The sequence below is a fragment of the Thalassophryne amazonica genome, chromosome 10, assembly GCF_902500255.1.
Source record: "Thalassophryne amazonica chromosome 10, fThaAma1.1, whole genome shotgun sequence".
NCBI lineage: Eukaryota > Metazoa > Chordata > Actinopteri > Batrachoidiformes > Batrachoididae > Thalassophryne > Thalassophryne amazonica.
The window spans coordinates 28,775,081-28,798,645 of NC_047112.1; the positions used below are offsets into that span (position 1 = coordinate 28,775,081).

A 23,565-nucleotide genomic window follows, 5' to 3' on the forward strand; every position below is an offset into this window, starting at 1 on the left:
TTTGGTGTATGTTGTGCCTAACTTGACTGGGCTCTCTGAAGGTTGGTGAGAATTATTGAGCACGATGAGACGTAGAGAGAGAGAGAGACATGGCATTGAGTAGCATTAGCCTCACCCACATCCTCGTTGTTTGGACTAGCCTTCTACATACGGTTTGAACAAATTCATACACAGGAACCGTCTAAAATTTCCTTTTTGGAAAATGAAAATAATGTTTTGTCAACTCATATTCAAACATAACTGCTCAGTGTGGTGGAGGATCAGCTGACAAATCCCATCAGATTGGACAAAGTAATATATGTGTTACAACTGAAATTACTGTCATAATCCAACCCGTGTCCTTTGCATATATCCTGTCTGTTAAATGTTGTGGTTTTCTTTGGGGAGGGGTTCCTTTGTTTCATACCTCAGTCACTTTTGACTTATGCTGGTTTCAGAGCACTGATCCTGTCATTCTCTGTGCGGGTTCCTCATGTGTGACTAATGTTATGCATTTATTCCTGGCTGGGTTTATAATGTACTCACTTGGGTTTTGTTGGTATTTAACCTTCTACTCTGTCACTGTGTCTTGTCCTGTTTATTGTTGGCACAGCTGTAGTTCATTCTGACGATTGTGCCACATTCCTGCCCTGTAAGGTTCTGTTTTGCAGTTATTTCTGGACAGATTCTAATGTTTCGTTGCCCCGGTTCCGCTACACTTCACTTCCCTGCAACCCACCCGAGCGTTTTGGACTCTATTGGGTTCTTTTTCTGTTTACCTCCTTGAAAAAGTATATTTTAAAGTAAGTGTAACTTCTAGAACTGCACACCTGTTCTGGGCTTCAGCAGAGGTTTGCACTCTCATAAGTACCCTTCAATTTACTCATAAAAATAATTGCACGTAAAGCCTTCAGCTTTGATGAAAAAATAGATGCAACTTTATAAAATAATCCAGTAAAGAGAAAATTAATTTTTGGGGTCATTACAAAATAGTCTTTGCATATAAGTGATTGTCACGTTTCACCTTATTTATCAAATTTTAGTTTTAATGCCAGAGAGCTGTCTCCAATGTTAAAACTCAAACAGAAATAACAAAACTGCACATTCTCAAACTGAAACACCTGGTAAAAGACTGACCACAACATAGTGTTTTCAGCACACAATAAAATATGAATAAAAAAGTCTTTTTCCTATACTGGTACTCCAAAAGCTGAGAGAGTGGGGAAAGAAAACAGCGTTAAAACATAAAGATACCTTAAAAGGTGAATGGAGCAGATACTAAAGAGAAATCAATGAGAGCAAAGATAAAACGTGTTGGGGAGAAAAACCAGGAAACTGTAGAAACCACCAAATGACAGTCACTGATCTGATACTGTGATGGCAGATCTGCTTCAGGAAAGGTCACTTCCATCATAGATGATGGGGTTCTCCATGGTCAGACAGTAGAAGACTTTCTTTGAGATAAACCTGTTGAAAAAGATGTGACTGCACTGTGACACACATTCGTAGCAGTGGCAGCAAAGACCAAAACAAAACCTTTGTCAACAATAAACTGTTCATATGAAGGAGCCAGAAGAAGATCACAGGACATCTTACCGCGAGAAGGAGTTGTCAAAGATGAGTGTGTAGAGGCCAGGATGTCGTACTTTGAGTTGGCCCTGAATTTTCTCTTCGTGGGAGTTGCAACGGGTCAGAGGAATCAGAACCTAAGAAAAGAATCACACCTTAGCAATTCCACATGAGGTATAAGCTATACCTGCTTATTCCAATAAAGCAGTGATCTCCAAACTATTCCAGAGAGGGCCGAGAGGGTGCAGGTTTTCTTTGCAGCCACTGACTCCAGCAGGTGATTTCACTGATGAACTTATCCCACCTGCTCCAAGTGATGTTAATCAGTGAAATCACCTGCTGGAGTCAGTGGCTGCAAAGAAAACCTACACCCTCTCGGCCCTCTCTGGAATAGTTTGGAGACCCCTGCAATAAAGGGTCGCTGGAGAGCTGAAGCATATCTCACTAGTCAATCTCATTTCCTCCTGTTGTATCCATGACCTTGTTCTTTTGGTCATTACTCAAAGTTCATGATGACAGGAGGGTAAATCGACTTGTAAATGGAGAATCTGGCCAAATGGCACAGCTCTTTCTTTACCATGATGGCACAGCATCTGCAAAATGGCGGCAGATTCAGAGTGCAGTCATGCCCCAAGTTACCCCCGAGATACGTGAACATTCCACCATTTTCCGACAGAGGATCATGGTCTCAGAATTAGATGTGTCGTTCTTTATCCCAGTTGCTTCAGACTTGGCCTCAAACCTGCTCGGTGAGCACTGGAGGTCACAGTCTGATGAAGCCAACAGAACCACATCATCTGCAAAACGCAGAGATGCAAATCTGAGGTCACCAAACCGGACACCTTCTGGTCCTTGACTGTGCTTCCCAATTCTGTTCTGTAAAAATCACGAACAGGACTGGCGACGAGGGGCGGCCCTGGCAGAGTCCAACACACACCAGGAACAGGTCTAATGTGACCTGGCACTAACTTAAAAATAAATAAATACATCTAATATCAAAGTAAAAACAAATCTCTACAAAGATGCCGGCATGATATGAATGCCTACATTAATATGATGAACTTAAAAAAAAAACTGGTTTCAGAAGTCATCTAATTACTGAAAAGAAAACTGTTTTTAGTTTGTGAAGCACCAGCATGCCCTAAAACCCTCTGTCCACATGCATCCCATTAGATTGAAGTTGGCTTCCAGATAGAAAAAAAACTGCAAAACGGCAAACTCACGGGACAATCACCAACTCCACCACAATCCAAAACGTGATTCTGGAGATTGCCACCCACCATCTGGAGTGGAAGGATCATCGGGCTAATTGTGAACAAAATTTTGGACTGTTCAAAATTTCGCCATCATCGGGAACCCAACCGGGTCATCTGCAAGCTTGTGGCATCTTAACCCGGACATCTGCAACATTCTGGGAACCCGGCTGCAAGCTGACGGCATTAGACTTGCACCAAACACTGACGCAGATCTGCACCCGCTCTGCTCTCTTATCCTAAAGCTCACCGCGGCAGCACAGAAAGTTGGCGGCAAAATACTTCATCACATCAATACAGTTGTGCTCAAAGGTTTACATACCCTTGCAGATTATTATTTTTTTTTTTTGGCCATTTATCAGAGAATATGAGAAATAACACAAAACTTTTTTTTCACTCATGGTTAGTGGTTGGGTGAAGCCATTTATTGGCAAACAACAGTGTTTACTCTTTTTAAATCATAATGACAACAAAAACTACCCAAATGAACCTGATCAAAAGTTTACATACCCCTGTTCTTAATACTGTGTATTGCCTCTTTAACATCAACGACAGCTTGGAGTCTTTTGTGGTAGTTGTGGACGAGGCTGTCTGATGGTAAAGCTGCCACTGAATATATCTTGGACTTTATTTACATCAATTACAAAGAAATACAAACAGTATGGCACTCTATGGTAAATCTGCATGGAGTAGACAGTTCTCAAAAACTGAGTGACTGTGCAAGAAGGAGAAGAGTGAGGAAAGCCACCAAGACACCCAGACAACCCAGAAGAAGTTATAGGCTTCCATGGCTGTGATTGGAGAAATTTTGCACAGTGCAAGATTTGCATTTTGTATCACCAGTTATCCATCTTCATGATGAAGTGGTATTGAGGAGGATTTTCTTAAAAAGAAGATCTGAAAGTTTAGCTACAAATTGCCAGAAGGTACTTCTGAGATGCAAGCCTGGATTTGATCTGTTTTGGTGAAAGAAAATCCTTCTACGCTCTACTCCACTATGAAGCTAAGAGTAGTGATGCAAAATGCAAAACTTGCACTGTGCACAATTTCTCCAATCACAGCCACATAAGCCCATAATTTATCCTGGGTTGTCTGGGTGTCTTGGTGGCTTTCCTCACTCTTCTCCATCTTGCACAGTCACTCAGTTTTTGCGTAACGTCTACTCCATGCAGATTTACCATAAAGTGCCATACTGTTTGAATTTCTTTGTAATTAATGTAAATAAAGTCCAAGACATATTCAGTGGCAGCTTTACCATCAGAGAGCCTCGTCCACAACTACCACAAAAGACTCCAAGCTGTCATTGATGTTAAAGGGGGCAACACACGGTATTAAGAACAGGGGTATGTAAACGTTGGATCAGCGTCATTTGGGTAGTTCTCTTGTCATTATGATTTAAAAAGAGTAAACCTGGTTGTTTGACAGCCCTGGTTGGGCTTCACCCAACCACTAACCGTGAGTGAAAAAAGTTTTTGTGTTATTCAAAGGATTCAAAAGGATTCAAAAGAATTTTATTGTCATATGCACAAAGGAACATGTTCCCTGCACAATGAAATGTGTTTACTGCATTTAACCCATCCTAATTACCAGTTAGGAGCAGAAGTCACCTTTAGGCGCCCGGGGACCAGCTCCAGATGTATGTCCTGCCTTAGGTCAACAGCAGGGCTGAGCAAACCATGACCGGCCTCATGACGACAAACGACACACACAAACACACACATAAGCCGGCCCGGTACATGAACACATATAAAAAGCACACACAAGGTAAGAGGTAAGTATGATTCATATTCTCTGAAAAATGGCAAAAAAACTAAACTTCTGCCAGGGTATGTAAACTTTTGAGCACAACTGTAGGTGTCACCAGTGGCCTGAGGTGCGAGGCAGGAGAGGAGCACCATTGGCTCCTCAGCCAAGCACATACACCAAATGTCTGAATCTGCGGGTCCTCTCGTACTGAGCAGGATTACTATTGAAACAACATATCATCAGTAGGGTGAAACTAACCTGCCTCACGACGGTCTAAAACCAGCTCACGTTCCTTATTAGTGTGTAAAGAATCCAACGCTTGGTGAATTCTGCTTCACAATGACAAAAGGCGACATCAAAGGATTAAAAAACAACGTCGCTATGAACGCTTGGCCACCACAAGCCAGTTATCCCTGTGGTAACTTTTCTGACACCTGCTGCGTAAAACCCAAAGAGTCAGAAGGATCGTGAGGCCCCGCTTTCGCGGTCTGTATTAATTTACTTGCACTTTTGATACTCTGTGTGCTTCTTACCCTGTGTGCTGCGACACAATGCTGCTGGAACCATAATTTCCCTGAGAAAGTCTTCCCAAGGGATTAATAAAGTTCTATCTAATCTAATCTAATCAGAGGTGAATAAATAAATAAAAATGTTTGCTCGGATATAGATGAAAAGTAAAAGAGGAAAAGTAACAAAGAAGATTATACTGTATGTCCTAATAAAAACAAAGTTCATCTTTTGACGTCAAACACCATGTTTGGCAAAACCCAAATAATGCATATCATCCCAAACACACCATCATTTGCATGAAGTAATCTGGTAGCAGTAACACAATGTGTGATATTTACCTTTGACTGCTCCACCTGAGAGTCAGCAGACTGACGGTAAACCACACTAAAGGCAATGCTCTTTGGCTCTGAGGAAAACATCCACCTGATGGTCTGCCCACATTCGCCAACAGCAATCGTTATGACACTGTAACAGCTGGATTTGATAAAGAGCTCTCTGGAAGTCTCACCAAACTCAGAAATATCATCAATATTGAGAGGCACAGCCATGCTGCAAGGGCAGAACAGTCATTTTAATACAGCAAGAGTGTCACTGATCAATTACACACATTCAGGTAAAGACTCACGTGACGTCTCCTGACTTCAGAAGGTTAATCTCTGAATCCTGAACAGTAGGAACAAGTTCTTCTTCTGTAGCTCTGCAAAATCCATTACAACACACATATCCTCTTTTCAATACAAGTGGCTCACAAATAGCAATGGATTACACGGACACAGAACAAAGTGATTCTCATAATCAGTAATCTTTATAATACCAATAAATAAATATAATAAAAATAAAATGCCTGCTCCCATTGCTGCCAAAAGAGTTACAGTCTGTCAAAAATGTTGGTGCAATATTTAATCATCTGGACAAAGTATCTGAAATGAATTGCACATATATTTTATCCAAGATTCATAAACTACATCAGTGTTTTTGCAGGATTTATATAATTTTCTCCATTCCACTCTTTTTACTGTTCACTTTTTAAATTATGCTGAATATTATTAGAATGTTTTTCTTCACATTGGGCCCTATTACAACAGCAGATGAAGTTGTGGGAAAAATGAGTTCAAAGTCGTGCACAATGTTGTATTTACCATGTTCATTATTCATGTCATAGTGCCGTTAGATTTCACACAACGCCAGGGCTACCAGTTGCAGGATGTTGGTTTTAGCGTCCAGAGCAGCAATACTCCATGACACTCCAATACTGGCAATGTAGCTAAGGAGATCGATGGTTATCTCCTGGGAAGACACTGGATATTTCCACAGAACTGCAGGATCTACAGAGGTGCCCATTTGCAAACTGTCCACAGACATCTTGTACGTTCCCGTAGGATTTAGTTGAAGAAACCAAAGACTGTCACCTGATGAGTGCCCCGAACGTTGGTAGGCTAGACTAACTAAGCCATGTTTTCATCCAAACCTACACCTCATCCCTGAAAAATGACACTGCAGTCCCACTGGGGCAGCCACTCTGAGCAGTTGTAAAAGGCTCATCCTTCTGCCAGAATGTTGGACACCTCTGGTGCCAGGATTCTGGTGGCTGATCTGGCAATCTTTATTTTGGCCTCAAACATCAAAATTAATAAACAGTCCTTTAAAGAAGGTGATAAAGGTCCAAGGTCAAGCTGATGATGAAGAGGTGGGCAACTGACAACCAGGACCTGGGCCAATCAGTGGTGGGCACAGCTAACCAAAAAATTAGATACAGATAATCAGCTAACTGAAAAGTTATCTTTTATAAAGCTAAACCGATAAACAACCCAAAAATTTAATTTATCGAAGCTACAGATAACCAATAACTTCCAGTATTGTCTCCAGTACACTTGCAACTACTAACAAGCTGAATTTGAGTTTTAACACCACGATTGCTTCTGGTAGCATCAAAGGCGACCACAGACCCAAACAATGAGTCAGCACTTCTGTCTTTGAGTGTCCTGCCCTCTGCTGGAAGCTCCTGTTTATTACATAGCTTCCAGCAGCAACGCAGTTGAGAGGAGCAGCGAAGCTCAACTCTCAACTCAATAACAGTGTTGTCATGAGGCGGAGGTCTTGGAAAATAAAGCAGTGCTGACTTATGGTTTGGTTTATAAATAAAATTAATACTGATAGAATAACTCCATTAATGTCAATTCTGTCATTTGTACAAAGTTAAAATATAACATATATCTTTTAATGTTGAATAATGCACTAATTCTGAAGTTTTGTAACAAACACAGACAAATGCCAAAGAGATTATAGGTAAAATGTGCCTCTGCAAACACTGATTGGTTGACTCATTCTATGTAAACCAACATGTTAATGTGAGGTGTGTTGTGTGTTGGTGTTTACAGATAAATGTGCTTTTGTAAAATATGCCATTTATATATATATATATATATATATATATATATATATAAAGCATTTTCAAAAAAAAAAAAAAAGTTGTAATTAGATAACCTTTTGATATAACCGGTGTCAAAATAAATAGAACACTGCCATGATCTGCTGATGCCCAGACGCTCAGTGCTTAAGCTGGGCTTACACTGTCTGAGTTTTGGCCCTCTTTTAGCTGATTTTTCACTCGTGCAAGAATTTTTTGGATCACGCTGAGTTTCAGCTTAATTGCGCGTCCTGCATCGTGTAGTATACATGGAGTAACGAGCTGCGTTTAACCTCTAACGACCACCTCCTGATCGGCAATCGTATGGTCGGATGAAAATCAAACCTGTTTGATATTCTGGTCGGCCGTCGTGAGGGTATCCCACTGCTGAAGCTCTACAAGCGTCCAACCTCTCACACTGTGCATGTGCAAACACCGATGCGGAAATGGAGAGAGCATAAACAGTGATCATCTCTTTGGGAGAGCAGCATCTGTTTCTTTTTCCCCCCTTTCTTCAACTCATGTAAAGTCTTGTATTTTTTTTAAAACTTTGATGTCTCCCATTGAGAGTTTTTGTAAAAATAAGAAATGTAAATAAAGTTTGAAAAAAAGCTTCTGTTTACATTTTGCTTCTGGAAACGCAAGTCCGACGTGTGGTTTTTGAACGTACAATGTGAGCAGTCAGCAGTGGTGGGCACAGATAACCAAAAAATGAACTCGATAACAGATAATCAGATAACTGAAAAGTTATCTTCAATAAAGATAAAATGATAAACCACCCAAAAATGTATTGGAAGTTACAGATAATCAATTACCGATAAATTCCAGTATTGTCTCCAATATAATTGCAACTACTAACAAGCTGATTTTAAGTTTTAACACCGCAATCACTTTTGGAAGCATCAAAAGCGACAACAGACCCTAGCAATGAGTCAGCACTTTTGTTTTTCAGCGTCCTGCCACCTGGTGGAAGCTCCAGTTTACTACACGGCTTCCAGCACAGACACAACTGAGAGAAGCCAGAAAGCTCAACTCTAACCAATCACAGCGCTGCCATCAGGCCAAGGTCTTGGAAAATAAAGTCATGCTGACTTATGGTTTGGTGTATAAATAAAATGAATACTGATAGAATAACTCCATTAATGTCAATTCTGTCATTTGTGTAAAGTTAAGATATAACATATCTTTTAATGTTGAATAATGCACTAATTCTGAAGTTTTGTAACAAACACAGACAGATGGCAGTATGGGGAAAATGTGCCTCCGCTACACTGATTGGTTGATTAATTCTATGTAAACCAACACGTTAATGTGAGGTGTGTCGTGTGTCGGTGTTTACAGATAAATGTGCTTTTGAAAATATGCCATTTTTTACTTGTAAAAAAATAAAAACAGCCATTTTCAAAAAAAAAAAGCCAAGTTGTAATGATATCTCTGATATAACCGGTGTCAAATAGAACACTGCCAACTACTGGTGCCAGTGCGAGTTTTGGCCCTTTTTCAGCTGATTTTTCATTCATGTGAGAATTTTTTGGATCGCACCGAGTTTCAGGTTAATCGCACGTCCTGCATCGTTTAGTATACATGGAGTAACAAGCTGCGTTTAACATCTCCTGATCGCCGATTGTATGGTCAGATGAAAATCAAACCTGTTTGATATTCTTGTGCCTGTGCAAACACCACAGAGCTGTCTTGTAATTTTTTTTTTTTTTAACTTTGATGTCTCCCATCGAGAGTTTTTGTAAATTAAGTTTGAAAAAAAAGCATCTGATTACGTTTTGCTTCTGGAAACATGAGTCCGACGTGTGGTTTTTGAACGTACAATGTGATCAATGTTTTTGATCATTTGTTGTTGCGACCAATGGACTGTATACGGATATGGTTCCTGAGCTACAACATTCATGTCTGTGCATGTCTGACAATTCTTTCTTGCGCTTGTTTCATGTTGGTATGGCCAAAACAGATGGTCACCCTAGAGGTTCTCATCTGCTCGAGGTTTCTTCTTGTAATCAAAAACATCTGAGGGAGTTTTTCCTTACAACTGCTGTCAAAGCACTTGCTCAGGGGGTGGGTAAGGTTCGACCTTACTCATATGAAGTGCCTTGAGAAGACTTATGTTGTGATTTGGTGCTGTATAAATGAAGTGAATTGAATCCCCAGAGGTGTGCTTTGCACCCAAATGTATTTCCCACTCACGTGTCCTGTGCTCCTGGAGACCTTTGATCTTCTTCTCCCTCTGTGGTGCCTCCTATATTGTGTGAAATGGTTTCGCTGTCATAGACATCATTCACTTCCTCTTCGGTGATAAAGTCAAAAGGACTATCATCAGATATGTTGCTTGATTCTGAAACTGAAAAGAGACTGAATGTACAAATTTCCTGAAATGACTAAACAAGAGCAACAACTTTGATCTTCTTCTGAATGCTGCAAATTAAACAGTTTGCAATTCCGTCAAGAACAATTATCTAGTGGTCAAAACATACGGTACAGTAGCATTTATACTGTGCTACTGTGATTTTAAAAACGTACTTGATCTCTTTTATAGTGTACATGTTAATATTTCTGTTGACAGACAACTTCAGCAAAAAATATTTTGTCTTTCATAAATGATACAAGTCTGTTAAATTACTATTTTGATTGATCACTAACAACTCTGTCTTGTTGGTGAAAACTAATAACAGTGGTGCCACAACTAGCACCTCAAAAATCACTGCTTTTTTTAAACAGTCATCCACCCATGTAATCTATCTGATGCACTAAAAAGTGTGGCAAAGACCAAAAAAAAAAAAAAGGCCAATTATTTCAAAAATTGCCTCATCCTCCAGTGAAAAGCATGCATACGATAACTCAGGTATAAGTTCCCGAATAAAGTGGTTGTCCCATCAGTAGTAAGTCCTATATAGGCCCCGGGGCCAGTTGGTGCCGATGCTTATCTCCAGGTTCCACAGCATCAAACAGATGAGAGGCTATGAGTCTCCCTGGACGTGACGCCAATCCAAAGCAGGTTACTTCTGCATCCGAGGCCGGTATCTATTTACAGCTGGGTGGGCTGAGACAAAGTAGAGTAAGTGTCTAGTCCAAGGACAGAGACAGGTAGCATGAGTGGGATTCAATGCCAGGTCTACATATTGGCAGGCCTGGTCCTTATCCACTCAGCTACATGCTCTGCTTCCCATCAGTTAAACAACAACAACAACGATGTGTCCATTGACCCAGTGTGACAGAATTTAGCAATGTGCACTACATGTAAGGGAGTTAATAATATAGCTTGAGACACCCCTGCTGGATACAGTATTTTACTCATGTCTAAAATTTGAAGAATAATGAAAACCTACACATATATAAATCTCAACCCTTCCTCAGAGAGGGTGGTATGTGTGTTCCTCAAATTTGGGTCCTCTACCAGAGGCCTGAGAGTTTGAGCGTTCTACGAAGTATCTTAGCTGTTCTGTTCTGCACTCTTCTGGGCAGAGACCTAAGGTAGAACTATACTAGTGTATACTAAGGTATATCTAAATATCTAAAAAAAAAAAAAGAAGAGCAGAATAGAAGAGTAGAGTAGAGCCACTTAGATGTCTGGTCTTGAGAACCAGGGATCCCTATGCACTGATCCCTATGGCATAAACGCGACGGTTCTGTGCACAGAACTGCACACAGGATACACGGAACAACGCCGCACAGTATGATTAGATTAGATAGAACTTTAGAAGGTGTCGTATTTCGGCTCGTCTCTTTGTTCTCAGAGCTTATAAACACATGCTTATTTGTTTCCGCAAGTCACTGACATTTCATCTCATTTATAAAGACTGTGTGTGTCACTCTAGTTTCATGCTCTGTGCAGGATGCGTGGCAGACCCCTCGGGCAGTGGTCTGTGTGTCTGAGGTGATCAGCGAACCAGACAGTTGAAGTGAGCGACTCGGTGGCACAGTAGATTACTGGTTAGCACTGGTGCCTCACAGCAAGAAGGTCGTGAGATCGATTCCCGGCCTTTCTGTGTGGATTTGATTCATATGTTTTTACGTCAGCCAAGCTTGAACCTTCGTGCGCATGCGTGAGTTTTTCCACGCCTGTCGGTTGCGTCATTCGCCTGTGAGCATGCCTTGTGGGAGGAGTGGTCCAGCCCCCTCGTGCGATTTTCATTGTCAGGAAATGGCGGAATGATTTGGGCTTTTTTTCCATCAGAATTTTTTCAGAAACTGTTAGAGACAGGCAGCTGGAAACCATTCGAAAAACTTATCTGGCTTTTGGTGAAAATTTTACAGGCTTCACAGAGAATAAGGACTGTTACTACAGCTTTAAGGACACCCCACAATGGCACACGGCGCGCCGCGCTCCAAGCCGCCATCGAGAGGCAGAAAATACCACATCATTTCTAAACGGATTGCTGTGTGGAGCCGGGACCATCGTGAGCAATTTCTCTGGTTATCACAAGAGCTGGACATCAGCCATTTTCCGGCAGATTTCACTTTTAACAAGAGATTTTGTCATGGAAAGCCGCGCGGAGACTTCGCGCGTCAGGACCGATTCGCTGATCAAGCGAGACAAAGGAACACCTCCATTTCGGAGTGCCAGGGGACAAGTGGGGACATGCCTATCTCGGCTTTCAATGATTACCAGCCCAGTGAGTATAAGATAAATTGTGGACAGCTGGGCATGTCCCAGCTGCTTGTCTCTAACAGTTTCTGAAAAAATTCTGATGGAAAAAAGCCCAAATCATTCCGCCATTTCCTGACAATGAAAATCCGACGAGGGGGCTGGACCACTCCTCCCACAAGGCGTGCTCACAGGCGAATGACGCAACCGACAGGCGTGGAAAAACTCATGCATGCGCACGAAGGTTCAAGCTTGGCTGATGTAAAAACATATGAATCAAATCCATATAGTTTTTGAAAAAAATAAAAAGGTACGATACTTTTCTCACAGACCTCGTATAAAAACCAAACTCCTACCGAACCATGCCATCTAAAACACAAATATGTACCGTGACAACCCTAATATAAAATCCCTGTTGCAGTATGTGCAAACTTGGTCAAGAACTACAGGAAATGTCTGACTTCTGTAACTGCAAACAAAGGTTTCTACTAAATATTAAGGTCTGTTTTATTGTATGAAATACTTACTTGATGCAATAAAATGCTAATTCATTATTTAAAAATCATACAATGTGATTTTCTGAATTTTCTTTAGATTCTGTCTCTCGCAGTTGAAGTGTACCTACGATAAAAATTACAGACCTCTCCATTCTTTGTAGGTGGGAAAACGTGCAAAATCGACAGTGGATCAGTGTGTGTGTGTGCGTGTATATATGGGTGGGGGGGCGCAATTAAAAATTTTGCCTAGGGCCCCAAATTGGTTAGGGCCAGCATTGGGTGACATCATGCAGGGTTTGTCCAGTTACTAATACTAATACAGTGTATAGTATCTAGGTCAAACTTTAAACTGTCCGTAGATGTGGGTGCAAGTGTGAATGTGTTTGCCTCTCTATATGCAGCCCTGTGAGATACTGGTGTCCTGTCTTGGGTGTATCCCACTTGTCACCCAGTGACTGCTGGGAGTAAGAGGTTATAACAAATGGATGAAAACTACATACCTTTTTTTAGGTGATATAATTTAAGTGAAGTTGTCATTAATTGTTTTGTTGTTGAGTGATGATCAGCATCTGTGTTTGCATACAGATGCTGTACATCTGTACAACAAAGTTGCTGTTGTTTTTGTTGTGTTTTTATTTGAAAAAGAGGTTTATAATTTGATAACTGATCAGCTTTATGAAAGAAATGGGGAAAAAATGTATTTTGATTGTATTAATTTAGAAATGTTTGGTTATTTCGAATTAGATTTTCATATAATCCAACGAAGGTCACAACACAATGAATTATCAATAATCTAGTATGCCTAAAACTGAACCACACTGAAGATTGGTCTATTTTACTTTGTTTAACAAACGTGTGAAATAATGCAGAATGAAACATTACAACTAAAGGTATTTATAACTGTGTATGTTAATCTTTTAACTGGTCAAATATGTAGGAATGAGAAATGAAAGTAGAAAGACACGCTGTAAATCAGTGCACAGACAGACAGACACAGCAGGGTTCAGTTAGACCCAAAGAGGAATTTTTCTCTTCTACCTAATTAGAGAAGGGCATTTACAATAAATGTTTCTGTTGCTGGTTTACATGACAATGAAACTTTCACTTCTGCTTGGAAGTTCCCTTTTAATTTTTTGGTAAAACACAGTAGTGTTTCTGACCATGAGAAAAGGCCAACTAAAACACTGTTGAGTTTAAAGTTGTCAATGAATTACGAAGTTCATGTGGAAACCTGCAGAGAAACTAAATGTAAAATCATCAAGCATACTTAAGTCGTGTGTGCATGAAAGAGTTGTTTCTCTTCCTTGGTAGGTCTCTTACCTGTTACGCTTGGAGTGGGTTTGTACGGGGCTGGCTCAGGAAAGGTCTGAGGTCCAGGTCCGGGTCCGTGTGGCGGTGGAGGCTGAGTGTCCGCAGGAGTCAGCTCTGCCACCGTGAACCTCTCCACCACGGCTCTGTGCTGACTGTAGCACACCTTACAGCAGCGCTCCTTCTTCCCACTTTGCCTGGTCATCACAAAGTTGTTGCTACAATAGTAGCAGAAAATACGACCGCAAAGCCTAAAATTCAACAAACACAATGAATAAACTGAAAAAATACAAGAGGCGCTTAAGCTCCTGTATCTATTTCTGATATCTTACATTATGAGTGACAGCATGCATGATGTACAAATCTGATAACCAAACGTGTTCAGCCTTGAAAAGAATAGTTTGCAGCAGGTCCCAGTGCAGACTGTACGAGTACCTGCAGTGATGTCTGCGCAGCCAAAAGGAAAACTGGCCCTGACATCCATAGCAGTGAGTGGACTCCTGATCTACCATCCACCAGCGCTCCTCTGCTCGAAGTTTCTGCTCAAACTCCAGAGCGTCAGACTTCTGCCACAGAGCATCCTTGTCTCTGATGGAATGCCACATAAAGAAATAAAAGAAACATTCATGTATATTTTATATCACTTGGTTCTGTCTCATTTCCTGCTCTGTGGCAGGATTTGAACTTATTATTCTGCATTTGGACACTGTAAAACAAGTTCGATCAACACATAATACTGTGTACAGTGGACTCATACACCTCTACAACATAGATTAAAAAATGACTGTCATGCAAATATATTCAGTTGCACACTGGGAACAACTTGGTTTTTGCTCAGGGCAATTTAATGTTGAAAGAAAAAAGAATGAATGAACAACATTCATTCTTTTTTCTTTTTCTATGTCAAGGGCTCAAACCTCTGCTCACAATGCCCTTTCTCTAACCTTTAGGCCACCACTTCTAAGTGCACCTACAGCATTGCAGCAACTAGTACAGTGAGGAAAATAAGTATTTGAACACCCTGCGATTTTGCAAGTTGTCCCACTTAGAAATCATGGAGGGGTCTGAAATTTTCATCTTAGGTGCATGTCCACTGTGAGAGATATAATCTAAAAATTTTTTTTTTAAAAATCCGGAAATCACAATGTATGATTTTTTTTAATAATTTATTTGTATGTTACTGCTGCAAATATGTATTTGAACACCTGTGAAAATCAGTGTTAGCCTTAGTTGCCCTGGCTGTGTGTTTGGGGTCATTGTCATGCTGGAAGACCCAGCCATGACCTATCTTCAATACTCTTACTGAGGAAAGGCAGTTGTTTGCCAAAATCTCGCAATACATGACCCCATCCATCCTCCCTTCAATATGGTGCAGTCGTCCTGTCCCCTTTGCAGAAGAGCACCCCCAGAGTATGATGTTTCCACCCCATGCTTCATGGTTTGGATGGTTTTCTTGGGGTTGTTCTCATCCTCTAAACATGGTAAGTGGAGGTGATTCCAAAAAGCTCTATTCTGGTCTCATCTGACCACATGACCTTCTCCCATGCCTCCTCTGGATCATCCAAATGGTCACTGGTGAACTTCAAACGGGCCTGGACATGTACTGGCTTGAGCAGGGGGACCTTGCTGCCCTACAGGATTTTAAACCATGACAGCATCATGTGTTACTAATGTAATCATTGTGACTGTGGTCCCAGCTCTCTTCAGGTCATTGACCAGGTCCTCCTGTGTCGTTCTGAGCTTTCTCAGAATCATTCTTACCCCACAAAGTGAGATCTTGCATGGAATCCCAGACCGAGGGAGATTGAGTCATCTTGTGTTTCTTCCACTTTCTAATAAATAATCATAACAGTTGTTGTCTTCTACCAAGCTGCTTGCCTGTTGTCCTGTAATCCACCCCAGCCTTGTGCAGGTCTACAGTTTTGTCCCTGGTGTCCTTAGACAGCTCTTTGGTTTTGGCTATGGTGGACAGGTTGGAGTGTGATTGATTGAGTGTGTGAACAGGTGTCTTTTATACAGGTAACAAGTTCAAACAGGTGCAATTAATACAGGTAAAGAGTGCAGAATAAGAGGGCTTCTTAAAGAAAATGAACAGGTCTGTGTGAGCCAGAATTCTTGCTGGTTGGTAGGTGTTCAAATACTTATTTGCAGCAGTAACATACAAATAAATTATTAAAAAAAAAATCATACACTGTGATTTCCGTATTTATTTATTTTTTTTATTATATCTCTCACAGTGGACATGCACCTAAGATGAAAATTTCAGACCCCTGCATGATTTCTAAGTGGGAGAACTTGCAAAACCGCAGGGTGTTCAAATACATATTTTCCTCACTGTATGTAGGTGGATTCTGGAATTGCTAAGATCAAATTTTCCAAAGGTCAATCACTGGGGTCAAGGTCCAAATTTAAGTTTTCATTCCAACTTGCACCAAACTTGATACACATATGGAGGTGGGTTCTGTTATTGCCCGAGTGAGGTCAAATTTGCCAAAGGTCAATCACTGAGGTCATTGTCACTGGGATCAAAGGTCAATTTTTTTTTTTTACTCCAATTTGCAACAAACTTGCAGACGTGGAGGTGGATTCTAAGTCTGCACATGTAATTTATAATTTTCTAAAGGACAACCACTGGTGTCAAGCTCATTGGCTTCAAAGGTCAAAATTTGTCCATTTCACTGTAATTTGCACCAAACGTAGCGCACATATGGGCCCAGCAAGATCAAATTTGCCAAAGGTCTTCATTAGGGGTAAGGTCATGTCTGGCTGTTTGTTTGTTGGTCATCTCCTCTCAGGTGCTTTTGCTGAGTTCAACCAAACTTGCAATGTCAGTGAAGGTTGACCCCAAAATCACCCTTAAAGAATTCATTTTGGCAAAGGTCAATGTTGAGGAATTTGATTTTCAACTCAACTTGGACCAAATGCTGCACACTCTTTGTTGAACTTCAGAACTACCCTGGAAAGGTCAGTCAGGTCAATCCATAGCCCATACTGTCTTTATACCAATGAGTCTTTATACCTAGTTTATAGAAATTACCAAAAATACCTAATGCCATAACAAATACACTCACTCATCTTCAACCACTTATCTGGGACTGGGTCACAAGGGCAACAGCTCCAGCAGGAAATTTGGGGTCCCTTGATGGAGCTGCTGGAGCCGTAACAAATAATGTTACAATACTTAAAAAGTGCAGTTTCTCTAAGAGTCACCTGAAAAAAAGTTTGTTGAGTAAAATCTGCAATGATCAACAAATGTGCAAAGCTGGGACATTCTGAGAAATAAACTTCAGTCTGTATATTATCTAGATTACTGGCAGATTTCCATTACCAAATGACAGACAGGCCATACTTTATAAGCTCAATGAGTCGCTCTTCGAGGTTGGTCTTTATGCTGCTGAGGTCATCAATCTCTGCTGACATCTTGAGGTACTGGCTTTTCCTGTCAGCTTCTAATGTCTCAAGTTTCTGCTTCAGTTCCTCATAGAGCATTTGGGCATCAGAATGTGAATTTTCAGCACTGCAAAAAGGTAGATACAGAGCAAATATACCAGTGGATAACGATTCTTTTCTCTCAATCATAATGTGACTGAACATGACTGTACCTTTTTAGTGAGTCTTTTAGTTGCTGAATCTCACTCTCACTCTCACGAATGGTGGCTTCTGACTTTGCGATCTGAGCATCTTTCTTGACAGTTAGCTGTAAGTACTGCTCATTTCCAGCCTACTTTATAAAAATGAGATGGTATACATTAAAAAGATCTATCAATGCAAAAATAGGTGTTATACAGTTTAAATACATTTAAGTAATTCAAACCATCATTCTATTTTCATTTCATAAAAGGTTAGCCATTTTGATGTTGGCAAAGCTACAATATAAGTCAAATTCTCATGCTGTAAGTTCTTAAGGGCCCCTTCACACATAACACCATTGAAGCCGACTGGCGCATGAAGGAAGAACCACATGCCGCTTGTGAAAAATTGGAGCTGCATCAAACGTCTAGTACAGCTGTCGCTACAACCATTCGAGCACAGCACATGCACTCTACATTTGTGTGCTGCTCGCACCTGTAACCCATTCTAATGGTGGTCAAGATGAGGTCGCACTGGCAGTTGATCGTGTTCGCAGCATTTGCACAGCATGATAATATATACACACACTCATCTTCAACTGCTTAGTCCAATCAAGAGTCGCGGGGGGCTGGAGCCTATCCCAGCAGTCATAGAGCGTATGGCGGGGTACACCCAGGACAGGACGCCAGTCTGACGCAGGGCCACAAACACACAAACAAACACATTTACACCTACTCGCACACCTATGGACAAAAGATTCCAATCCACCTAACCCACTTGCCTTTGGATGTGGGAGGAAACCGGAGCACCCAGAGGAAACCCACGCAAAGACGGAGAGAACATGCAAACTCCACACAAAAAGGCCACGAGTATCACCAGTATCCATCTTCATGATGAAGTGGTATTGAGGAGGATTTTCTTAAAAAGAAGACCTGAAAGTTTTGCCAGAAGGTACATCTGAGATGCAAGCCTGGATATGATCTGTTTTGGTGAAAGAAAATCCTTCTCTGTTCTACTCCACTATGAAGCTAAGAGTAGTGATGCAAAATGCAAAACTTGCACTGTGCACAATTTCTCCAATCACAGCCATGTAAGCCCATAACTTCTCCTGGGTTGTCTGGGTGTCTTGGTGGCACAGCTGGAACCAAAATGGCGCCACGTGCTGAGGTGACACTGTCTCTATCTAGGCACACTAGTTCAAGCCTGTACGACCGTGTGTCCCTCGTGACAGCAGGTGGAAGTTTTTATGGTTGTCGAAGTAATTTTTTATTGTGGTTTTTCCGCCGGTTCCTGCTTTTTTGCCCAACTTCCTGTTATGTGTAAAGGGGCCCTTAACAATTGATATTAACATGTTTTAACACAATCCGCCAAGACAATTTTGGAAGCTCTGCTCACAAAACTGTGAACATCAATCCCGACTATAACAATTTTTTCCCCCAATTTACATATCTTTTAACTTTTTAAAATAATTTTTAAAATTCAGAAAGGTGATTTTCAAAGTCAATATCAAGTATTCAGTTGCGACTAAATGCCAACATTTGGTATTCAGTTCCCTATACAGTTGCAGTTATTATTGTAGTATTTTGCAACCATACACAATGGCATGCCTAATCTAAAACTCCAGTCCCACACACACGCACACACACACGCACGCACGCACAGAGTCTCCTCCAATGCCTGCGAGAGGATTTTAACCTTGGCTTTAGCCAAGTTGCAAGTCAAACAGACTTCCACCCTCAGGCAGTCTCTTTCTGCCTGCCTACAGACTTTTACACTTTCAATCGGTATCCATTAATAGATCAAGTATGGTTTGGGATGTGTGTGTATATATAACTGCACTCTGCTGCATCCAAATATCTATGTTTAGGTTTGCCTTCGCAGTATATGCTTTAGACATACTGCATTTTCACATTGCAGATTCAGATACCAGAGACATCTGGCAATACTGTATATTCTACCACCATCGTATGCCATTTGATATTCAAAGGACACAGACCTGCAGCTCAGAAACTTTGGCCTGTAAAATGGATGCATTCTTCCTCTCTTCCTGCAGTTGTGCTTTCACTTTAGCTAGTTGTTCAGTGACATTCTGAAAAGTGAGAGTAAAAGAAGAGTAGAAATAATTATACCATCAAACCAGAAAAGGCAATATAATACAAATAGTGAATGTTTATGATTGCAATGGTAAGAATACTTTATTAGGTGAAAGATGAAATGTTCCATTCAATGAGACCTCGATGAATGGAACATTTCATCTTTCACTGAAAATAGATTCTTCATAAATTCACCTAAAATAGATCCTTGGCATTTGAAATTTTATTAATTTACGATACGATACGATACTTTATTATCCCCTTAGGGAAATTTGTCTTGGACTCATGCTAAGTGCCTTCACAGAAGGAAAACAAACAAATACAAATACAAACACAGCCCCATCTATAACAAATTAACATGACAGGAAATCAAGAGAAACACCATAAGTGTTGCACAATTCCGGTTTTAGACATTATTGTTTAGCAATTTGATAGACATGGGGACAAATGAGTTTTTGAGTCTATTCAGTCTGCTCCGAGGGACTCTATACCTTCTCCCAGAGGGAAGGAGAGTGTACTCTGTATGGAGGACATGAGCTGTATCCGTCAGTATCCTCTGAGCTGCTTTCAGAACAGACTCTTCGTAGAGTGAACTGAGGGACTGATATTGTTTCTTCCCAATTATCTTCATTGCATTGTCAATTTGTCTGTTAAGATTTGTTTTAAGTTGTACAGAGAGGTTGCCGTACCAGGCAGTCATGCCATATCTGACTAGGCTCTCTAGAACTGCCTGGTAAAACAACAACATTATTTTTTGATTGACTCCATACAAACGAAGTCGAATTTGGAGAATTACAAACGAATTTATAAATATGAGAAAAGGGACTTATATTTGGTGTGCGTCACTGGTCCTTTGAGGTCAAGAGGTTCCAAACAGTCCAACACGAACTTTAAATAGCAATCCAATCCAAAATTGTTCTCAATCAACTTCCAAAAGCAGTCAGATAGTTAAAAAACAATCCAATCTAAAATTACAGACTGCCGTCTGCTTTCCTCAGTTCAGTGAAAAATCATGACAAATTTGTTGAGCTCTTCGTCCGACAACACTTCTACTTCAGCTAGAGACGTCCCTGTGAATACTGCAAATGAGACCAGATGGCTTATGGCGTAATGGATTTTTTAATTTAGTTTTTTTGTATTGGAAGAATGCGCACCGTTAATAAGCTCATTCAAATCATCATCTGTCACCAAAACAAACCCCGCCAAGTTTGTTTTTAAACTAAGCGCCGTCGACCTGTCAAAGGTTGTGAGAGTGTTAGTGTGAGCGCGCAGCCTGTCAATGCTTGACTGCTGCATGTCATGTTTTTATGTTAAAGCAGTTGTGGCGTGCAATAGTGCAAAACGTATGGAACCAAAACTGCACGGTAAATTGAACAAAACTACAAATGGGACAAATGACTAATATGTGACATACAAACCACCAATCAAATGACAAGGATCTATTTAGGTGTTATATAATACCAAATCACTGTGTGAAAATGAAGAACCTCTACAACACATTACTCGCAGAGCCTAGCTAAACTCACCTTTATTTGGTTTTGCTGAGTCATGCTCTCTGAGCTCATTTGAAACTTGAAGGCCTTTATCTCCTCTCGGCTAGAGTCCCTTAGGGTCTTGACTTGGTTGTTAGCCTTTTCCAATTGCTCCTGAAGTTCCAGTATACTTCCAGGAAGCTTCTCGCTCTGTGTCAGTTCTTCTCTTAGTTTTGTATTCTCCATCTGTAGCCCCATAATGGAATCTTCTAGTCGCTCCACCTCTTTCTCCAGCACTTTGATCCTGGTCGCATCTTCTGCTCTGTGATTTTTGGTCTGCTCCTTTTCTGCAATCAGTGCACAGATGTTCATTCCCAATTCGGCCATTTCAGTGTTAGCTCGGTGCAGACCTTCACGTGTCTCACTGTTCTCAAGAGCCAACCTGTCATTTTCAACCTTAAGGCTGGACAGCTCCGATCGCATGACAGCCTCAGAGATAGAGAGCTCAGCTCGAACAAATGCTTCTTCGTCATGTTCTTTGATCAGAGCATCTTCTCTGTGTTTCCTTTCTAAAAGCTCTCTTACATGCTTCTCATTAAGTTCTTCTGCCTGAGCTTTAAGCTGCTCAGTTAGAGTCCTGAGCTCATCTCTCTGGGCTTCAGACATCTGAAGCTGTGCTTGGCATTTTAAGTTCTCCTCCTTAGACTTCTCTACTTGCACCCTGAGATCTAGAATCTCATCTTGGAGCCTCTGCACATTTTTCATGCTCATCTCCAACTGTGCCTCAAGCACAGCCAGTTTGCTAGTAACTTCCTCCTTCTCCTTGGCTTGCATAGTGTTTCTCTCCAACTGAGATTTCTCTATTGTTTGCTTCTCTGCTGTAACCCTTTCAATTATTTCTGTCTGTCTAGCACAAGTTGCTTCAATGTGGGCCTTGGCTTTTTCAAGTTCCTTCTCTTTTGTCTCCAAAGCATTTACCCTGGACTGGAGCTCCACTAAAATTTTCCCTTCAGTCTCTAGTTGAGCCTCTTTGGCTTTGAGCTGTTCTTGAAGACTGGTTTCATTCCTATGAGACACTCCAAGATTCTTCTCCAGCTCTTCAATCTGCACATGAACACTCTTCAGTTCTGCGTGCATGTGGTTAAGTGCTCCTTTCACAGTGTTCTGCTCTTCTCTAAGACTCTGATTCTCCTGTTCCAGCCGCTTTGATGTAGCCTCTGAGAGCTCTGCAGACATGACAGCACGTTGCAGAGTCTCATCCAAGTTGAGGTTCTCCTCACGCAACTTTGTCTCTTTGTCATTCACTGTCATCTTGGTATCATCCAGCTGGCCTCGAAGTCGTTTCTCAGAAGCCCTTGCAGCTACTAATTCAGACTCAATTAATGCTTTGTTTTCTGCCATCTCCTTCATCAGCTCCTCATTACTCTTCACGGTAGTCAACAGCTTCTCATTTAGCTCCATTAGATTGGCACACTCTAGTTTGTAGTGTTCTGTCTTTAAGGCCTGTTCTTTGGCTTTAGCCTCCATGTCATTAATGTTAGTGGTTAGTGTGTCCATCTCTGTGGTCAGGCTTTGGTTCCTGGCTTCTAGCTGTTGTAGTGTCTGGCAGCTGAAAGTCAGCTCTGCTTCTTTCTTATTAAGCTGCTCCTTAAGGGCTGCAACCTCGGCTTCTGAACACTCCTTAAAATCACCAACATCCTTTTCTGCTCTTTTCTTCACCTCCAGCAGCTCTTCTTCTTTCTCTTCTAAAGATCTTTGGCAGTCCTGAAGCTGCTTTTGTAGACTGCTGGCTTCCTTCTCTCGCAGTGTCAGGGCCCCCTGCAGGTTATCAAAGGCACTATGCCGCTCCTCCAATTTTGCCTCCAGCTTGACCTTTTCCTCAGAAGAAGATGCAACTGATGCTTCAAGCCTTTTTTCCCTTTCACTTGCAGTTGCCTCCCTAACTTTCAGCTCCTCCACTAACTTTTCTACCTGTCTTTTCTTCTCCTCCAACTCAGCCACAACTTCAATCTTCCCTTTCTCTGCTTCTTTCAACTTGTCCAACAGCTCGTGTATCATATGAGCAGAATCAAAGTCTCTGGCTGCCTGCTGGCCCTTCTCATTCAGAACCCCATCAAGTTTTGCCAACAGGTCAACGTTTTTTCCCTCAGCAGCCGACAGTTTTTCCTGCAAGACGTGATGTTCAGCCTCTCTGACAGCTTCTCGAGTCTTAACTGCTTCAAGCTCCCTGTTTAACATCTCTTCTCTTTGTTTAAGAGCTCTGAGGTCTCCTTGCAAACCCTGTTTCTCCTCTTGAGCAGCAAGGGATATATCCAGCTGCCTCTGCAACTCCACAACTACTCCTCTGAGCTCAGCAGCCTCCTCACCTAGCTGCTGCATCCTATCTAAGAGCTCTCGCTGCTTCAGCTCTGACTGATCAAGCTCCATGCGAAGGTCTTCTACTGCACTCACATCTTCACTGCAAGCAGGTAGAGATCCATTCAGGTCATTCAGAAGGCCCTGACCATAGTCAGGACTACCGGGAAACTCAGGCGCTTGCTAAAGTGTTACAAAAGGAAGCAGTGGGA

At 41.3% G+C, this 23,565-nt stretch overlaps 1 protein-coding gene across 5 annotated transcripts in view; it reads right to left on the reverse strand.

Annotated features, from left to right (window-relative positions):
• Positions 1-974: 974 nt before the first annotated feature.
• Positions 975-23,565, reverse strand: part of fyco1a (FYVE and coiled-coil domain autophagy adaptor 1a) — a 40,786-nt gene continuing 18,195 nt past the window's right edge. For 4 of the 5 annotated variants that reach the window (XM_034179647.1, XM_034179650.1, XM_034179649.1 and 1 more), the window contains exons 8-18: positions 21,053-23,536; positions 19,430-19,522; positions 17,466-17,584; positions 17,213-17,380; positions 14,299-14,451; positions 13,876-14,114; positions 9,661-9,814; positions 5,683-5,754; positions 5,396-5,606; positions 1,576-1,685; positions 975-1,446 (exon numbers count right to left, since the gene is read on the reverse strand). In XM_034179647.1, coding sequence (XP_034035538.1) covers positions 1,371-1,446; positions 1,576-1,685; positions 5,396-5,606; positions 5,683-5,754; positions 9,661-9,814; positions 13,876-14,114; positions 14,299-14,451; positions 17,213-17,380; positions 17,466-17,584; positions 19,430-19,522; positions 21,053-23,536 — 3,879 coding nt within the window. In that variant the 3' untranslated portion in view covers positions 975-1,370. Of the gene's footprint in view, positions 1,447-1,575; positions 1,686-5,395; positions 5,607-5,682; positions 5,755-9,660; positions 9,815-13,875; positions 14,115-14,298; positions 14,452-16,153; positions 17,015-17,212; positions 17,381-17,465; positions 17,585-19,429; positions 19,523-21,052; positions 23,537-23,565 lie in introns of those variants that run through there. The other variant, XM_034179651.1, reaches the window with a different exon arrangement.